At 41.8% G+C, this 19,679-nt stretch overlaps 1 protein-coding gene across 1 annotated transcript in view; it reads right to left on the minus strand.

The window, feature by feature from the left end:
• Positions 1-9,336: 9,336 nt before the first annotated feature.
• The window catches only part of LOC128687001 (putative neural-cadherin 2), a 1,231,968-nt gene continuing 1,221,625 nt past the window's right edge, over positions 9,337-19,679 (minus strand). The window contains exon 29 of the mRNA XM_070082105.1: positions 9,337-9,518. Coding sequence (XP_069938206.1) covers positions 9,337-9,518 — 182 coding nt within the window. The remainder of the gene's footprint in view (positions 9,519-19,679) is intronic.

The following is a 19,679-nucleotide window of genomic DNA, read 5'->3' on the forward strand; positions in this document are numbered from 1 at the left end:
CACCATCGAAAATCACAAAATTGTATTTTCCTCACCTTCTAGAAAAATGATAGGATGGATAATGAGAACCTTCAAAACTAGGCACGCCAAGCCCATGATGATTCTCTTCAAATCGCTTGGTCTCTCTAGGCTGGAATACTACTGTACACTAACGGCCCCCTTCAAGGCAGGCGATATTGCTGACCTGGAGAGAGTACAGATAAATTTCACCGCACACATAAGTACGATAAAGCACCAAAATTACTGGGAACGGTTGAAGTCCCTTGAGCTGTATTCCCTGGAACATAGGCGAGAAAGATACATGATAATATACACTCGGAAAATCCTAGAAGGATTAGTACCAAACCTACACAAGAAAATCACTCCTCACGAAAGCCAAAGTCTAGGCAGGAAATGCAACATTCGCCCAATGAAAAGCAGGGGCGCCCCGTGTACACTAAGAGACAATACAATAAGTTTCAAGGGACCAAGACTGTTCAACTGCCTCCCAGCATACATAAGGGGGATTACCAATAGATCCCTGTCTGTCTTCAAGAAGGCACTGGACAAACACCAAAAATCAGTACCTGATCATCCGAGCTGTGGTTCGTACGTTGGTTTACGTGTGGCCAGCAGTAACAGCCTGGTTGATCAGACCCTGATCCACCACGAGACCTGGTTTCGGACCGGGCAGCGGGGGCGTTGACCCCCGAAACCCTCTCCAGGTAATCTGCAGGCAAGGGTGGAAACATTGGGCGTGTTTCCTTACACCGGTTGTCCATGTTCACCCATCAATAAAATGGGTACCTGGGTGTTAATCGACTAGTGTGGGTCGCATCCTGGGAAAAAACTGACCTAATTTGCCGGAGATGCTCTGCATAACAAGCGGCTTTATATATAGTAGTATATCATTGATGTCAGCTAGGCCTGTATACCTTGTACAAATACTTGAAGAAATAAAAATATTACAATTTTTGCCCTGCTCTCAGCGTTACAGTTCCTTAAACGCTCGTTGTGTCTACTATGAGTCTCTCAATGACTACACTCGTTCTTATCCTTTAAAAATACTTTGATATGAAATAAAAAATAACTAAAGTTAATATATGCAGTAAGGCATTTAAAAAAATCACTCGTCTCAAAACGCCTGTATTTTATGTAATCAGTAATTATAAGAATCTAAATGTACGAAAGGAAAAAAATTATACATGCAATATACTGAGTGTGAGGGAAAAAGTCGGTAAATTGGGTTTATGGTAGTTCAGACTCAGATTCATTCGTTCATTAGAGGTTTGCCGGTACTTCCGGCCCGGGTCTTCTCCATATGGTGACCCGGCTGTGGCCCCCGGTTGGGGGTGTCGTTCATCTTCTTTCTTCTGTCGTCTTTATTGGGCCCTCCGGCTGGAGGGTCAGACTCAGAGGGACTATTACAGTGTGTCGCCGCCCGCACTGCCATCTAGCGAGGCGCTGTAAAACTCCAGATTTCTTCGAGGTCTGAGTTTCTTTAGTTTCTACTCCTGGTAATATTAACCTTGCCTGGAGTGGGTGGGAGTTTGGGAAATCACTTCACCTCCACTCTTCTTATCGGGTAAGGTGATCTACCAGGAATAGTTTCATTTATTTTGTATTTAACCTGATTACCAGTAATAACACTGAAGTACAAGTACCACCGTATGTCTTCCTTCAGTGTTATACGTAATAACCATCTTGTAACCAGTGTTTCTTTTTTTCATTATCTGCTCTGCTGCTGGCGTGGTCATCCATAGTAGATGCTGGATACCTTGGAGCTCCATCCCAGGCGACGGGACTTAGTGGGACATAGTGACCTTCCTCTCTTCCACTTCGGGTGAGATACTGCGAACCAGGAATGACAGGAGCTTCACCGTCTAGTTATACTTCATACTGCCACAACCTACCCAGGATAGTAAACATATCTTCGGTATATCTTAACAAGATCTCTGGACTTAGAAGTCTCCTGTCTTAAGATGTCACTGGAATCAACGGCGGCCATGTTTTTTTTATGCACAACTACCACTGTGAAAAGAATAGTGGACTTGCAAGCGCTTTCCTTGACGCTGGTGAGGGGCTCTTGATCTAGAGAATTGGATCTATTCTCCAGTTCCCTTAACTGAGCCTGAATACCTTCCATAACCCCCCCCCACCCCACAGGTGCTGTATAATCCTACGGGTTTGACTCTAATCCATTCGCTTTCGTGATTTCTCGCATTACAAGAAACTGTTCCATGATAATGTGAGAAATCATGAAAACGCTTGGAAGTTTAGCCTACTAATCTTTTCAGTGATTGTTCTGCGTATTGTGATATCACCTGTTAACTTAGATTTTATTGCATTTTTTGTGCTATATACTTTTTAATTTTTCCGTAACTATTTTTCCTCTTAGTCATTAATTATTATTCCATACTTCTGATCAGGAGGAAGGCGATCCCCTGACACGAGTATACACACAATATACTGAGTATATTATACTATATGAGGGTATGATGGGATGAAACGTTTCCTCCTGTTAAAGCAGCCAGTTTCACACGATTTGCCGAGTGCTCACTTCCTGCCTGAATAAAACTTTAGTAATAAATTTTGTAGTAGTGATTATATGTGTGGTTAGGCTTCGGGTAGGCGAGGCTACGCTAGGCTAAATGACAAAGGTTGGGTTGGATTACAATAAGTTGGAAAAGTTAGGCTTGGGTTAATTAGGTTTTGGTTAGGTTAGGTATGATTAGATTTGTTTAGCTTTGATTAAATTAGTATGGTTAAGATAGGTTTGTTAAGTATAGCGTAAATTTAAGGCTATAACTGAAGTAAAAAACGTGTCTCGAAAAGCTGAAGAAAATGCTAAATCACAAATTAAAACTACGAAAATGATACATATGCCTACGCAAGGCTAAAGCAAAAGTTCAAAACTAAGAAGACTAAACCGAAGCTTAAACAAGGTTCTAAGAAATCCCAAGCCTAAATATAAGACTAAAATAAAGCTAAAATAAGGCCTGGTGGCCAAAGCTCCCGCTTCACACACGGAGGGCCCGGGTTCGATTCCCGGCGGGTGGAAACATTTCGACAAGTTTCCTTACACCTGTTGTCCTGTTCACCTAGCAGCAAATAGGTACCTGGGTGTTAGTCGACTGGTGTGGGTCGCATCCTGGGGGACAAGATTAAGGACCCCAATGGAAATAAGTTAGACAGTCCTTGATGACGCACTGACTTGGGTTATCCTGGGTGGCTAACCCTCCGGGGTTAAAAATCCGAACGAAATCTTATCTTAAGGCTGTTCACTTTGGTAAGATGAGCAGCCAGAGAGGGAAAGGAGCAGAGGGGATGGAAACTGGTGGAGGGGTAGGTTGAGGAGAAAGATTCGGGGTAGGGGGATGGATAACGAGGAGCAGGAAGGTGGAGTGAAGCGTTGTGGTTGTGGAGGGGGGTGAGGGGAGGGGCTGGGAGGTATGAATGGCGTCATAATAAGTTACTCCCTCATGATTAATGACCGGAGTGTTGACTTCTTCCATTGTTTAAGGTTGCTTCACTCGCCTCTTAATTTGCCTCTTTGCCTTTCGTTATATTTCAGCTGTTCTCGTTATGTTCCAGCTGCATTCGCTATGTTCCAGCTGCCCTCGTTATATTCCAGCTATTTTCGTCGTATTCCAGCTACCTTCGTTATATTCCAGCTACCTTCGTTATATTCCAGCTACCTACGTTATATTCCAGCTGCCTTCGTTATATTCCAGCTGCCTTCGTTATATTCCAGCTGCCTTCGTTATATTCCAGCTGCCTTCGTTATATTCCAGCTGCCTTCGTTATTTTCCAGCTGCTTTCGTTGTGTTCCAGTTACTTTCGTTATATTTCAGCTGCCTTCGTTATATTCCAGCTGCCTTCGCTATATTCCAGTTACTTTCGTTATGTTCCAGCTGCCTTCATTATATCCCTGATACCATCGTTGCTTCGAGCCCTCGAGAGCAAATTGTCCGCCTATTACAGTGAATTATCTTAGATATTTTCTTAATTGTAAACGCCGAGCGATTGACTTTGTCAGTGCATTAATTATACAGATAATCACGAAGCGAACATTGAAGTTATTACACAACGTACTTTTCGGTCTTCTCAGTCAAAACTTACTAATTTGGCTTAATGAGCAGACAGTCTTACTAGGCTAGTAGGACTTACATTAATTTTTTTGACCAAAGTCGGTGAAAATTTGTGTGCTAATCGTGTTAAAACGGTTTACGTATTACGAATTGTCAGGTTAGTTGATGACAGCGTCGGTTTGCCTATGTTCACAACGATGAAAACGTCTTATTAGAGACAGTGAAACTGTGGGAGTATTGGTGTGGGTGTGTAAATAACACTAACATGTGATGCAAATGGTTTAGAAAACCAACAAGTTGAAGAATAAGACACTTGTGCAATATATGGAAATACAGATGATGCACAAGTGTCTCTCATTCTTCAACCCCCACCATATCACGTGAAGAGCTTCATTTAACTCCCACAGGAAATGGAAAGACTTAGAATGCAGAGCTTATTGATGAAGACTTCCATAAAATATGTTCAGGTGCTGATAAATCGTTATCCAGGGAACTCTGTATGCAAGTGCATTAGAAGTGAGGATACTGCTGTTCTGAGGGTCAACTAAACAGTGATGTCAACATTCTAAAATGATTTACTATATAAGGAATCTCCCGTATGAAGATAGTCTTGAATCTTTACTCTCTGGAAAGACATAAAATGAGGGGAAATATCATCGAAGTGGATGATGAGCATAAACAGAGGAGACATTAATAAAATACTGAGGATATCGAACGAGGTAAGAACCAGAAATAACGTATTTAAGTTATATAAATTTAGATTTACAGAGGACATAGACAAGTACTGGTTTTCGAACAAAGTTGTAGATGCGTGGAACAAGCTTCCGAGTAGGGTGATAGAGGCTAGGACCTTGAGTGGCTCTAAAAAGAGATTGGACATATATATGAGTGGGAGGGGCTGGGTTTGATTGGTGTCGTGGATAAGGGAGTAAATTCTTTGGTATCTTTGGGTAGTGGTGGTTTTGATAAGGACCTGCTTTGTATGGGTCAGTAGGCCTTCTGTAGTGTTCCTCCATTCTTATGTTCTTAAGACAACGATTAAATGAATGACGGTGAATGTGTTTCCTCTTTTCTTGGGTCACCTCACCTATTTAAGTGGGAGACAGCCGTTGTATTTAATAATAAATTTATGGATATTCTAAGATATTCAAATATTAATAGTTTTCAGTAGCATTTGCACTCTGGCAGCAACAGCCTGATTGATCAGGTAGCCAACAACAAAGCCTGGTCTCAGACCGGGCTGCAAAGGCAGAATCATATGCATATCATAGGTATGTGACAGGATCCAGTATAAATAAATTTGAACATAGAGAACATCCCGAGAACAGAGAGCCAATGCTGTGAGTGTTATATCCAATGTAAACATCGCCCATTGTGTTATATCCCATGTAAACATCGCCCATTGTGTTATAGCCATGTAAACATCGCCCATTGTGTTATAGCCATGTAAACATCGCCCATTGTGTTATAGCCATGTAAACATCGCCCATTGTGTTATAGCCATGTAAACATCAACCTCAGAGCCAGAGAACCCATGTTATGTGTGTTGTATTCCACGTAAACATGTTTATTAACTTTTTCTCGGTCAGACAAATAAGTACTCGCCTAGACGACTCGGCCAACATGCAAGAATTTATTCAGAATTTAATACTGCGTGTCTTCATACTAAGTATAGTCATGTATATATTAAGGGGAAGGGAGTAGGGGAAGTCTCGCAAAATGTATATGGTCGGATAACTCGACAAATGTACTCGTGGAGATGCTTCTTCAACCAACACCACAAGTTACAACGCGCGCGCGCGCGCACACACACACACACACACACACACACACACACACACACACACACACACACACACACACACACACACACACACACACAGGGGGCCAGGAGCGGGGCCAGGAGCGGGGCCAGGAGCTATGACTCGACCCCTGCAACCACAAATAGGTGAGTACACACACACACACACACACACACACACACAAATACACCACGGCTTCTGGGATAAAAAAAATCTTGTGCTGCAAACCTACTGGAGTTCTTCAACAAGGTAACCGAGGTAATACTGGAGAGAGAGAGAGAGAGAGAGAGGAATGAGTAGATTGCATTTTCTTGGACTGTAAGAAGGCTTTTAACACAGCTCACAAGATTAGCAGGCAGGAATAACAGAAAAAACACTGCAGAGGATCAAATCATACATGACAGGAAGGAAACAAAGAATAATAGTCCGTGACAAGATGTCGGAATGGGTGCATGTGACGAATGGAGTTCCACAAGGATCAGTCGTAGGGCCAGTGCTGTTTCCTGTATAGGTCAATAACATGACGAAATGGAAAGAGTCATAGGTATCCCTGTTCTCAGACGACGTGAAACTAATGAGAATACAGACAGACGAGGACCAGGAAAGACTACAAATGCCTCTGGAGAGGCTACAAGCCTGGTCTGGCAAATGAATCCTGGAGTTTAACCCCACCAAATGCAAAGTTATAAAACTTGGGGAAAGACAAAGAAGACCGCGGAGGGAGTACATGCTAGGAGGGACAAAGGGTGTATCATAGTAAGCGTAACCCCTGAGGTGCACATCAACCAAATAACTGTTGCAGCAAATGCACGTCTGGAAAATCCAAGACTAGCTTATCGACATCTAAGTAAAGACTCATTGTCGAAAATGTACACCGTGTACGCCAGGCCCATGAGGGACTACGTAGCACCAGTATGGAACCCACACCTGGTCAAGCATGTCAAGAAATTGGTGAAAGACTGTGAATCTAGAAACAAGGAACGCAACTCATTTGAAAATCGAAAAATGGGGATTGTAACTCGTCTGCATGTGGAAAAACGAGGGACACACCTCGTTGAGAAGCGAGGAATAAAACTCGATGTAAGACGAAAAAAAAAAAAGCAGGAACGCAATCCGTTTGAAAATAGAAGTAAAAATTGGTAGGAAAGTTGGTATCAACATCAATGAAACGAGAGGAGACCACTTTGCCAGTGCCACCAATTGACCTCAGGCAGAGTGCCATATAGCGACTCAATTCCCTCCTTTTTCTTCCCTCCTTGAGGGTCAACCCAAGCTCGTAGCTCTTTCATCGATCACTGTTCCTCAAACATTTTGAAATAATAATGAAAACTTAAAATTTTCCATCTTTTACATCCATGATTATGAGAAAAACTTGCTAAGTGCTAAAAAAAAATTGCTTCAAAAATCTGAGAGGAGATGTGTAGGATTTAATGTAAATATAATCAATGTTACCTATAGTAAACATGCACAAACGCTAACAGCTGTAGGTAGAGCAGTGATCACAAGTCTTGTGTCAGTAGTTGTCGGTAGAACATTGTTTGCGTGTGATCATCTTTCTAATAAAAAAAGTTAACAAAGTTATGCTAACTTTCAAATCTTCGTCAAAACAAACCGAGCATCCCAGCCTAGCGCTGCAAACACATACTTAATATGAAAACAACGTAATTCACTTAACCTCTCAAAGAATTTTCATCCCCTGAAGGGAGATTCTTTGATGCAGATGAGGTGGATCTTGATCTAAAGGAATATAGACGTGTCCTCCATTTTCTTGAATCGAACCTGACTCCTTTCCAGTTCCCCAGGCGCTGTATTATCCCCACGGGTTTAGCGCTGCTTCCCCTCCCTTCAGTTAATTCTTGAACATTTATTCTGGTGAGGCTGGTTTCTCCACAGTCACTTATAAGCATCATCTGCGTCTTATAAGCAAGTCACTCTCAGTGAAACAAGTCATGCTTTATTTCAGCGAATATTAACTTAAACACCAATTTGATACATGGTGAATTTATTGGCAACAGAGTCCTGCAGGATGCAACAACGCTGATAAGGATAATATGACCTGACTAGACAGTAGTGTGTTGTGCAGTGACCGAACTGTGACCTCACCTTGTAACTCTGTGTCGTATGCATACAGTATACTCATTCTTATGCACCTCTCCTGTTGTATTCATTCATTCTTGTGCATCCCTCTCGTTGTATTCTGCATTTTGATATGAACGTGAGAGATTTCTTTTCACCTGTCCTGGAAACGTATTCTACATTTTCACCAGTATTCAAACCAGTCGAGTTTTCGACAATTTTGTTTTTACAATAGTTTTATCTTATGGATTGATAGATGTATTCACGAAAATAAACGTAGTATTCAATTTCTGAATATGACCGCAAAAATTAAAACAGCGAACAAACCCAACCTTGCTACGTCTGACGTAACCTCACAGTGTTTAGTTAGTATTGTGTGGCAGTTAAATATTTGTTGCAAAATATGCAGTCTTAGCTCGTACCTCATAGCTATGTGGTATGATATATAAGGATACTAGCTGAGCTTAATCTCGTGGCATTAGAGGACAGACGGACCAAGGGAGACATAATAACGACATACAAAATATTGATAGTAACTTATAATATGGACAGGGACAGACTGTTCAAGAGATGGGAAACAGGTATACAAGGGCACAGCTGAATGTCATAGGAGCATTATGATATATTCATCTTCAGTTTGGCTAGGGAGTGTAACGACTTGCATTACGAGCTAGAAGAGACATGATCCATACATGGCTTTAAGAATAGGTATAACAGGGCTTATGAAGCTATGAGTATATGGGATAAGGAGCGAGTGCTCTTGCACTCGCCTAATTGTGCTTGAATGGGTTGAGGCACTGATTCCCACCCTACTTCTAGAGTTGGCTTGGCCGACATCTGCTGGACTCCGCCTTCCTGGACTCAGGCGTCCTGGATTCAGGCGTCCTGGACTCAAGCCTCCTGGACTCAAGCTTCCTGGACTCAGGCTTCCTGGACTCAGGCTTCCTGGACTCAGGCTTCCTGGACTCAGGCTTCCTGGACTCAATCGTACCTACTTAATGTGAATGGAAGGAACCTACATTTCCTCTTCGTTTACCTCATTACATTTTTGATACCCTGAGACTTAAGAAATATGTATGCGCGCATGCGTGTGTGTGTGTGTGTGTGTGTGTGTGTGTGTGTGTGTGTGTGTGTGTGTGTGTGTGTGTACTGGCCTACACGTACTCGCAGCTGCTAGATCGACTCATTATTTCGAGAGCCTTATCATACCTCTTCTTAAACCTATGAATGAATCACGCCTCTACCACCTCATTCTTCAGGTCGTTCCACTTCCTGATTACCATCCCTATGATTCATCCATACTTTCAACTTCCAGCTGTGCCCTAGTTTACCTCTTTTCCATCTATCAATTTCTTTCAGTATTTTGTAAGTCGTTATCTTATCACCTCCTAGTGCTTATGTCCCCCAGTGACGTCAGGCTGAGTTTTCTTAACCTCTCTTCGTAGGATATACTCCTTGGCTCCGGGACTAGTCTCGTTGCAAACCTCTGCACTTTCTTCAATTCCTTGACATGTTTGACCAGGTGTGGGTTCCATGCTGGTGCTGTATACTCCAATATGGGTCTCATATACTGTGTATAAATTAGTTAATGATTCCTTTTATGTCTAAAAATAGTAGTGTTAGATTTGCCAGACGCGTATTTGTTACAGCAATTACTTGACTGAAATGCGTCTTGGGCGATATGTTTGGTACAATACTCACCCCAAGGTGAGTATTGTGCGAGGTTTACAGTCTTTGCCCCCGAACCTGTACTCCGTCTGCGGTCTTCTTTCCCCTTCCCCTAACTTCATAACTTTGCACTTCTGAAACCAGATCTGTCCAAATCCCCTTGAAACCATACCACGGTCGAGGTTAGAACCCGAGATCATAGAGTCTTAAAACTCCAGACCGACGCGTTCTGGAGTTTTAAGACTCTATGATCGCGGGTTCTAACCCCGCCCGTGGTATGATTTGTTTGCAATCGCGTCATTACGATTTCGCGAGTCAAATCCACTTGCATCCTTTCCTGTTCCACATCTGCTTGTATTCATTTCATTAGTTTCATATCTACGAAAAAGAATACCTCTGACTCTATCCCTTCAGTCATGTTGTTCACGTATACAAGAAGTAGTACTTGTAGTTCTGATCCTTGTGGAATACCACTCGTCACACTAACCCATTCCGACACCTCTTCACGGACAGTCGCTTGTTATTTCCTTCATGTCAGGTATGCCTTGATCCAGTGAAGTGCTTTCCATGTTATTCCTGCATGCTCCTCTTGCTTTTATACCAATCTCTTGTGAAGTTCTGTGTCAAAACCCATTCTACGGTCTAAGACGATGCAATCTATTCATCCCTTTTTCTCTTGCACTTCTGTTACCTTACCGTAGAACTCCAGTAGGTTTTTGAGACAGGATTTGCTGTCTCTCCAGACATGCTGGTTGTCGTTTATGAACCCACTTCTTTCTAGCTGCTCCACCACTCTTCTCCTGATAATCTTCTCCATAACCTTATATACTGCTCATGTCACTGACACTGGTCTGTAGTTTAACGCAACATGTCTGACTCCTTTCTATGAAATTAGGACTATATTTGCTGTCTTCCACACCTCCGGCAGTTGCCCTGTGCCAATAGATTTGTTGACACAGTGCTTCTGCTCTCTGTCTCAGGACCCACGGAGAGAGATATAGTCCCACTGTCTTCGATGTATCAGACTCATGCTTCACCTCACCAGTTGTATGTATTGCGTTGGCCGCTGCACTCCACTGTTTCGCTTCGCTGTTAGCCTTCCTGTCTTCTCTAAGAATACCTTTTCAAATATCTTACTGTGCTCCTTAGAAACTTCCTTGTAAGCCCTCCTTTCTCCGGCCTGATTACCTGGTTCTATACTGTTGTCTTCCTACTGAAGTGGCTGTATAACTTTGGGTTGGATTTGCCTTTCGATGTTATGTCATTATCACATTGTCGATGAGCCTCCCTTCTTACCCATGCATAATCGTTTCTGGCTCTTCGGCTTAATTCCTTGTTCTGAGTTCTTTGTCTTCCATATTTTTCCTTACTCTAGCAAATTTAGCTTTGATCTCTGTGTACCACTGAGTAAACCATGGGCACAGTCTCTTATTCTCGTTGTTTCCTTTGCTCCTGGGTACGAATTTCTTCTCTGCCTCCCTACACTTTCCGGTCACATTCTCCATCATCTCACTCGTCTTCCACTCTAGTTCTCTTTCCTGCTGCACCTCATTCAAGAATTGCCTCATGCCTGTGTAGTTCCTTCTTTTGAAGTTTGGCTTCTCGCCTTCTTCCTGTGTTGCTTCTCTCTCCACTGTTGCTTCCACAAGATATTTGAAACTCAGGACCGTGTGATCACTAGCACCGAGGAGCCTTTCATAGTCCCCTATATCAGAACCACTCAGTGTGTGTGTGTGTGTGTGTGTGTGTGTGAGAGAGAGAGAGAGAGAGAGAGAGAGAGAGAGAGAGCGCGATAATTCGTCTCATGTAAAAAATAAGAAGTTAACATAATACAGAATCATTACGTTTTTTAACTTACAATTTGTCATCTGTTTTCGCTTATGTCGTCTCTTTTGCTGTCGTATCATTTACGGTGAATAATGAATGATGATAACACGAATAATACCCTCATACACTTCAACTTTCCCCGATTCTCTGGGGGCCAATTATCTGAGCGGAGGAGGTAGCCCTTCCCTCGGACGAGCTCTGGCACCTCTGACACCTCTGGCACCTCTGACAACCTCCACACTGCAAGATGCTGTGTGTGTGTGACTTCCAACTGCAGACTTTCCTAAATCCGCTTATAAAAATGTGTCTGCCTGTCTATTACGCCAGACATGTGTTTCTCTTTCCATTGCTTTCTGGATCCTTTCCCCTTTCTCTTTCTCTATCCCACTCTCCCTTCAACCTCCTCTCTCATGTACAGGGAGGGGGTGGGGGTACAACTGAGGAGGGGACAAACAACTTAGTATAAGCCAGGAATTTAAACTAATTAACTCAGCTAAGTGAATTAAAAGTTCTTTACACAAATGCTCTCAGTACTTTTTTAAAGAGGATGAATTATCCACATACGTCTTAGAAAATTCAGATATTTTGACTAACTTGATCTTGGTTTGACCCAGAAAAACATCAAACAGCAAAAATTGCCCTAACTAAATGCAGTATTTTGTATAAAACTGTCACTTGTATGGAAGATAATACAGTGACTCGGTATCTTAACAACGATCTACTTGCGATAGAAACTGAGAAAACTTGATGTACCGGGAAATGACTGTGTATGTAGAAATTCAAGGTAATAGGAACATGAAAATTATATCCGGTGTAGTACGTCAGTCCTTCCCTCCCCAAACAAAATCAAAAGGATGACATCCGCTCTTATAACAGAATTAAGGCAATTTGAATTATCAAAGAAGCAATATTAGTTGGAGACTTTAATGTTCGTGAAGCAATCTCTCAGGGGACCAGGAGGCGGCCACAAGTTTTGAGGACGATTGTTGTTGCTACTCGGGGTAACATTTTAGTTTGTTGTGACCACCGACTGTGAACTCATAGTCATGCGAGGATGGCGAGAGACTGCGAGATAGTCCTCAAAACATCATTCGATTTAAAATAAATTTTGAGATCCAAAATAACACTGTGGTGATTTCCGCTTCCTCAGCAGCTTTGGTAAGTTTAATTAATAACGTTAGTGAATCGGACTACTAAATGTACATAATGTAGAGGAAATGCGGAGCAGATTTAAGAGAGTCTAAGTACCGAGAAGGATAACTATTACACAGTATATTTATTATACGGTGTATTAAACATATTGTATAAAAAATGTTGCATAGTTCCGGGATTGTTCTAAAACTGGACGCGTATTATTCCTGGTCAGAGTGGCCAGGAGAAGAGAGAGTGAGGTGTTCAGTAGGTGAAGCACAGCAGATGGAGCAAGACGTAGTTGTGTGAGTAGGTGAGCTGGTGAGTTTTTTAGTTTATACTATAGGTAATTTTGTGTTTATGTGCTCTCATATTTACCTGTGAGGCCCTAGTGTGCAGAGGCCTATTTTAAGTTTTGTGAGAGTACTTGTACAACCTGCAGATGGAGGGGGGGGGGTCATGGAGCCTCCCTGTTTATAAATGTTTATATATTTTGTGTTACTCGCTAGTAGCAGTGTGCTAGTGAGCTATTGTGAGTGAGTAAAGGTGTTATGGTATGTAGTAAAGTAAATTGTAGGTTGTATATGTTATTCTATTTTTAATATATATTATATTTTTGTATAGGCGAGTTTTTGTGTTGTTCCTCATAATACATTGACCATTTAAATTTATGCTTTATAATTTGTATGAAGGTACAAGCTGGCACTAGAGTGGTTTCTTTTTCTAGTTTAAATAATATAAATGCCCCTAGACATAGCAGGTAGTTTACCCTTTAGGAGCCACGAATTTTATTTACGTTACGCAGAAAAATGAAGCATGAAAAAGATGAACGAAAGTGAAGCTGGATGACGATACTACTAGCTGAGACTATTGGTAAAAAAAAAACGTAATGCATATAAAAAAAATTGAAGTGACTGGTAAACTCGAGGATCACACTTCATACGGTTAGAGAGAGAAAGCAAGAGAAATGTCTTAAGTGGTGCTCAAGAATTCGATAGACAAATTGCCTTTCGAATCCTTTTTCATCGTTTTTTATTTTGAAATTCAAGTACGTCAGAGAAGAACGAGGGACTAAAAGTAAGGACAAGATTTTTAACCAGCCAGAACAGCAGAAAAGTAACACCTGGGATAAGTCGTCTACAGTTTACCCAACTCAGACTTTGGGTTCACATCTTCCACTGAACATGACACCGTATTACAAAATGGATATAAATGCACTTGAAAACGTACAAAGGAGGATGACAAAGTTGATCCCATGTATCCGAAATCTTCCCTGTGAGGATAAACTGAGGGCCCTGAATCAGCACACTCTAGAAAGGCGTAGAATTAGGGAGGGATATGATTGAGGTGTATAAATGGAAAACGAATTAATAAAGGGGATGTAAATAGCGTGCTAAAAATATCTAACATAGACAGGACTCGCAGCAATGGCTTTAAATTGGAAAAATTCAGATTCAGGAAAGATATAGGAAAGCACTGGTTTGGTAAGAATTGTGGACGAGTGGAACAAACTCCCGAGTACCGTCATAGAAGCTAAGACGTTGTGTAGTGTTAATAGGTTGGATAAATACATGAGTGGGTGTGAGTTGGACCTGACTAGCTTGTGCTAATAGGTTGGATGCCATGCTCCTCCCTTAAGTGACGTGTCTGACCTCACTAGGTCAAGGCATTGGCTTAAGCCTGTGAGAGAACTGGACTTGCCTTGCATAGGCCAGTAGGCCTGTTGCAGTGTTCCTTCTTATGTTCTTATGTTCTACAAATCAAGTAGACTGGATAACATTCCTGCCATAGTGGCAAAGGTTGGCGCTGTCGTCCGAGACGTGGAAGACGAATTTCAATTTAGACAAGTGAATAATAATACATTTTGGGTATAACAATCTCGGACATGAATAAATAATTTTTTGACTACAACCTTACCGAAACAAATGAAGAAGGGGCCTTGGAGTACTCATGAACAACTACCTCAAAGGTACCAATAGAACTAACAGAATGCTGGATTTCATACCTAGAAACTTCAAACACAAATCACCAGACGCCTTCTGACATACTTCATATTGCGCTTGTTAGTCCGCATTTTGAATACGCCTTCCAGTTTTGGTCTCCAAATCACATAAAAGACGAAGATATACCGGAGAAAAGAGCTAACAAACTCGTACCATCACTCTGAAACAAACCTTTTAAAGAAAGATTCAGAGCACTCAATCTTATTTTCTTCGGAAACAGAATAAGAGGAGATATTCAGGCCTTCAAGGTATCGAATGACTTTGACACAAACATGAAAAGCTATTTGAAGTGCTGAGTGAGTCAACAATCCAAACAATGGAATGAAATCGTCAGAATGGAATAGACTAATGTAAACTCAGAGGCATTGCAGTTGCTCAACAACCAACTGGACAAGCATTTTGCAAATATAGAATTCATGCAAGTATAGAAGCATAGTTTCCTAGTGGAAATAGTTGCAAAAACCTTTAGGACCTGTATACTCAGTGTAAATCTATTAATCAAGATTGCTGGGTTAGCGTAAATTGATTTTATCAGTGAAAAACACAGTGATAAGTAACAGTAGTCTCCTCGTTTCACGCCGCCCACTGACATTATAGAAACTGGTGGGGGCGAATGTCTGCTGTTTTTCTATCGTTGACTTATAAGATAAGATTTGTTCGGATTTTTAACTCGAAGGTTTAGCCACCCAGGATTACCCATGAAAGTCAGTGCGTCATCGTGGACAACGTCTTATTTCCATTGGGGACTCTCAGTCTTGTCCTCCAGGATGCAATCCACAAGTGTCAGATAACACCCTAGGTACCTAGTTTCTGTTAGGTGAATAGGTTAAGTACGAAAACATGCCCAACGTTCCCAGCCTTGCCGGGGACTGAGTCACGGACACTTAGTGTGTGAGGCCAGAGCGTTGCCTACGAAGCCACGGGACGACCAGATAATATACGATACTCCTTAATCTCGGTAGAAGTAGACAGTTCCTAGCAGATAGCCTCGATGCAGACTTCCATGTCCTCTTCTAACTTTCTTTCCCATGTGCTCTCCTTTCATCCTTCTCTCCCATGCTTTCTCTCCTCCCTGTTTTCCCCTTTCATTCTCTTTCTTTCCTCCCAACTTCCCTAACATGGAAATATAATTAGCTCTTCCACATTAAATCTCATACAACAGCGATTCCCAATCTGGTGTCTGAGGCACTGGTTTCGGAAATCTGGTCTGGGACCGGGTCGCGGGCTTTGACGTCCGAAAGAGTCTCCAGTAAAACTCTTGGGAACCATGTTCATATGTTAGAATGACCAGAAATCCTGGTGTGGCCAGCAACTCTGTGTTCGGTTCAGTAACTCGGTATCTGGGTCAGTAACTCGGTGTTCGGGTTACTCTGTGTAACACTAGCCTCTGGAAATCAATGGACCGGAAAACGAAAACGTGAGAAGTCAACACAGGCTCTGGCCAAAAATGGCGACACGAGACCATAGGCTGAAGTGGTTCAGGTCGGTCTCTCCATCTCTCTCAGATAATAGTAGTTTTTTAATATGTTCTAGTAGTTGTTAAGGTGACTTATTTAAACCACTAACACTGTTCATGTTAAGGCTTTCATGTTCTGCCATGTTTTTGTAATTATTGATCTAGCGAACAACTAGGCATATTTATGTACATGCATCCATCTGACGCTGAGTCACCTTAACGAGGTGGTGTGGTTTGAGTGGTTAGTGCCTAGAGGAAGAGGCCACTCTCCCTACAAACCTTGCCTAAGAACCCACCCAATCTTTCGGCATCAGTGATGTGATATTTTCCCTTTTGACTAAATTTTCTAACATTTACGACCGATGACAGAACGAGTTATTAACATGGACTGTAGAATGTAAAATATAATCTTTGAATAGTTTTACTTTCTTTGTGACTATGATTTATGTGATATATGATTATCCTAGTCACGACAGTAACAAGTTGATAATGACAGTATAAACTGGATGACGTTGGAAACTGAACAATTTTAAAGGTTATAATGTTTTGTAAATAAAATAATGGTTTAGAAAGACACGTAAGCAAACACTATGACATATTTATTAGAAAACGTTTCGAACCTCATAGGCAGAGGTTGTTTTGATAAGGACCTGCCTCGCATGGGCCAGTAGGCCTTCTACAGTGTTCCTCCATTCTTATGTTCTTATGACATTCCTCAGGTCACGTGCGTCACACCTCACTCTCCGCCTATATATATAATGCCTCTCTACCTCTGTATGTTAGAAGTGATCAAGGTCCCAGGATCGAAACGTTTTCTAATAAATATGTCATAGTGTTTGCTTACGTGTCTTTCTAAACCAACGTGTCGGTATTTATTACCAAGGTTTATACCAAATAAAATAATAAACCACGGAACGGTGGGTTTAGTACCCATGGCAAGTGAGTCATAAAACCCCAGGCTGTAGTTTGTTGCCAGTTGCGTTATTACGATTTCGTGAGTTAAAATAACATAATGTAAACTGAACCATGAATCTCTTTCATGTGTGATGGATGGTTTGAAAAACCGACAAGTTGAAGATTGAGACACTTATGCAGCATATGGGAATCTTTATTCAGGAAACGTTTCGCCACACAGTGGCTGGTATTGGACTGATGAAGCCACTGTGTGGCGAAACGTTTCCTGAATAAAGATTCCCATATGCTGCATAAGTGTCTAAATCTTCAATCTCTTTCATAAACAGAGTTCGCTGTTGTTCACGCATCTGATTGTTCTTGTTCATCGTAATCGGTAATGTAAAACGTGCGACTCTTAACGCCAACTTAGTCCTAAACTCTGGTTTTATCAATATTTCTTTTCAGTCAATAATAGTCTCGTGCAAAGTGCAGAGTATTATAAGCTGATCCTCTCTCTAATATTCATGTAAATATCGCAGTTTATTCTTATTGTATCTCATTTTATCGTAACTGATTTTCACACAGTTGAGTTACTTAGCTGTTTTAGTTTTTAAGGATATGATCATGGTTGATTTCTACTGCAACATACAGATAGACTCGTGAAATCGCAATGACAGAATTGCAAACAACTAGGCTTTAATTAGTGAGATATTACATGGATCTCAGTGGAAATAAGTCAAGTGTGTCTGACCTTTTTGGGTTATCCTACGTAATTGACACTTGTGTTAAACTACGTATGATAATTGTACTTATGTGTACTTCTGCCTAAAAAAAACTTGCTTATTCGTGGTGTTACACGATGTTTAGGCTAACCTGGAGGTCGTTCTCTGCCAGATCAATCACTGTTAACAGACATATAAAAACATTGTTACTGTGATCCGTTACATGGCAACTTTAGCTGGAAGGAGCAAGGTGTGTGTCAACCATTACCATGATGAGGTGTGACTTGACCTCCACTGACACCATGAGGTGTGACCTGACCTCTGACACCATGACGAGGTGTGACCTGACTTCCACTGACACCGTGACGAGGTATGACCTGACTTCCATTGACACCATGACGAGGTGTGACCTAACCTCCACTGACACCATGACGGTGTGACCTAAGCTCTGACACCATGACGAGGTGTGACCTGACTTCCACTGACACCGTGACGAGGTATGACCTGACTTCCACTGACACCGTGACGAGGTATGACCTGACTTTCACTGACACCATGACGAGGTGTGACCTAACCTCCACTGACACCATGACGAGGTGTGACCTAACCTCCACCGACACCACTGTCAAAGGTGAAGTGGAAGATCTCGAAAAATTGTAGGGGACGGTAATCACTAGAAGTAGGCAGGTCCCTCTGGAACCCAGTCCTTATCACTCTTAACTAGCAGCTAAGCGATGAAGTGTGGAAGTTGTCTGTACCAAGATTCTAGTGAATCCCATCCCCTACAATGTCTTAAGAGATATTCCACCTCAACCTCGACAGTATTTAAGGCTCTATTCTCATGCTTCAGCTTCATATCGTTCCAGATTATGGAGCTGAATTGACCACCTCATATACTTTTTCTCCAAGGTTGATAGACTGGTTACATCATCTACATTTCACTACTACACCTGCTGCCTTTCTACTTGACTAAAGAAGTCTACTGTGTAGGTGCAACGTTTCAACAATATACATAACTGTTGTACATGTCTTATTCTTCAGTCCAGTGCAAGAGAGTTATCAGAATCTGTAGAGATCTGAAGACGATGTAATCAGTCCATCACCCTTGAAGATGTAGTTTTGAGGTGGTCAGTCCCTCAGCCTAAAGAAGAGTTTTCCTCAGTTTGACACAATGTGAAGTTGAAGCAGTAACATGGAGCCTTGTACAAGTACTGTCAAAGGTGAGGAGCAGCCCACTATTAGAAGAAGAATATAATCATTGAGAGGTCAGATCCCTCTCAGATCCATCCCTTCTCACTTGAAAAAGTTGTCGAAGGTGTTTTCTGTACTTTGATACCGATGTGTTGCAGTGTCTGACAGAGTGAATATGAAAATAGCATACAATACCGTCTCCAGTACTGTTGCTTCAACTTCACATTGTTCCAGACTACGGAGCAAAAAATCTTCTCCAGGTTGAGGGACTGACCACATTAAAACCACATCTTCAGGGGTGATGGACTGATTACATCGTCTTCACATCTCTACTTCTGCTAATTCCCCTTTACTCGACTGAAGAAGCCTACTGTGTAGGCGAAACGTATGGGAATAAAAATACCTAACTGTTGTACACGTGTCTTATCAACAAGTCGGTATTGTATACCATTTTCTTATTCACACAATAAACTAGCTGCTTCAGCGACAGAAATCTAAAAAATCTAAATTTTCCTATTGTTTTCTTGTTTAGCTGAGTTTTCTCGTTCTTAAATCCTAATTAATGGGAAACTCTGCCACTCTTGACGGAACTTGACACCTCTGTCTTCCCAGCAAAAATTTTCTTCGTTTTCTTTTGCTTTTACACTAGCCCATTGTAAAACGTGTGTACTCACTTAGTTGTACTCACCTAGTTGAGGTTGCGGGGGTCGAGTCCGAGCTCCTGGCCCCGCCTGTGTGTGTGTGTGTGTGTGTGTGTGTGTGTGTGTGTGTGTGTGTGTGTGTGTACTCGCCTTTTTGTGATTGTATGGGTCGAGTCATAGCTCCTGGGCCCGCCTCTT

This window comes from Cherax quadricarinatus, chromosome 7, assembly GCF_038502225.1.
Source record: "Cherax quadricarinatus isolate ZL_2023a chromosome 7, ASM3850222v1, whole genome shotgun sequence".
Taxonomy (NCBI): Eukaryota; Metazoa; Arthropoda; class Malacostraca; order Decapoda; family Parastacidae; genus Cherax; species Cherax quadricarinatus.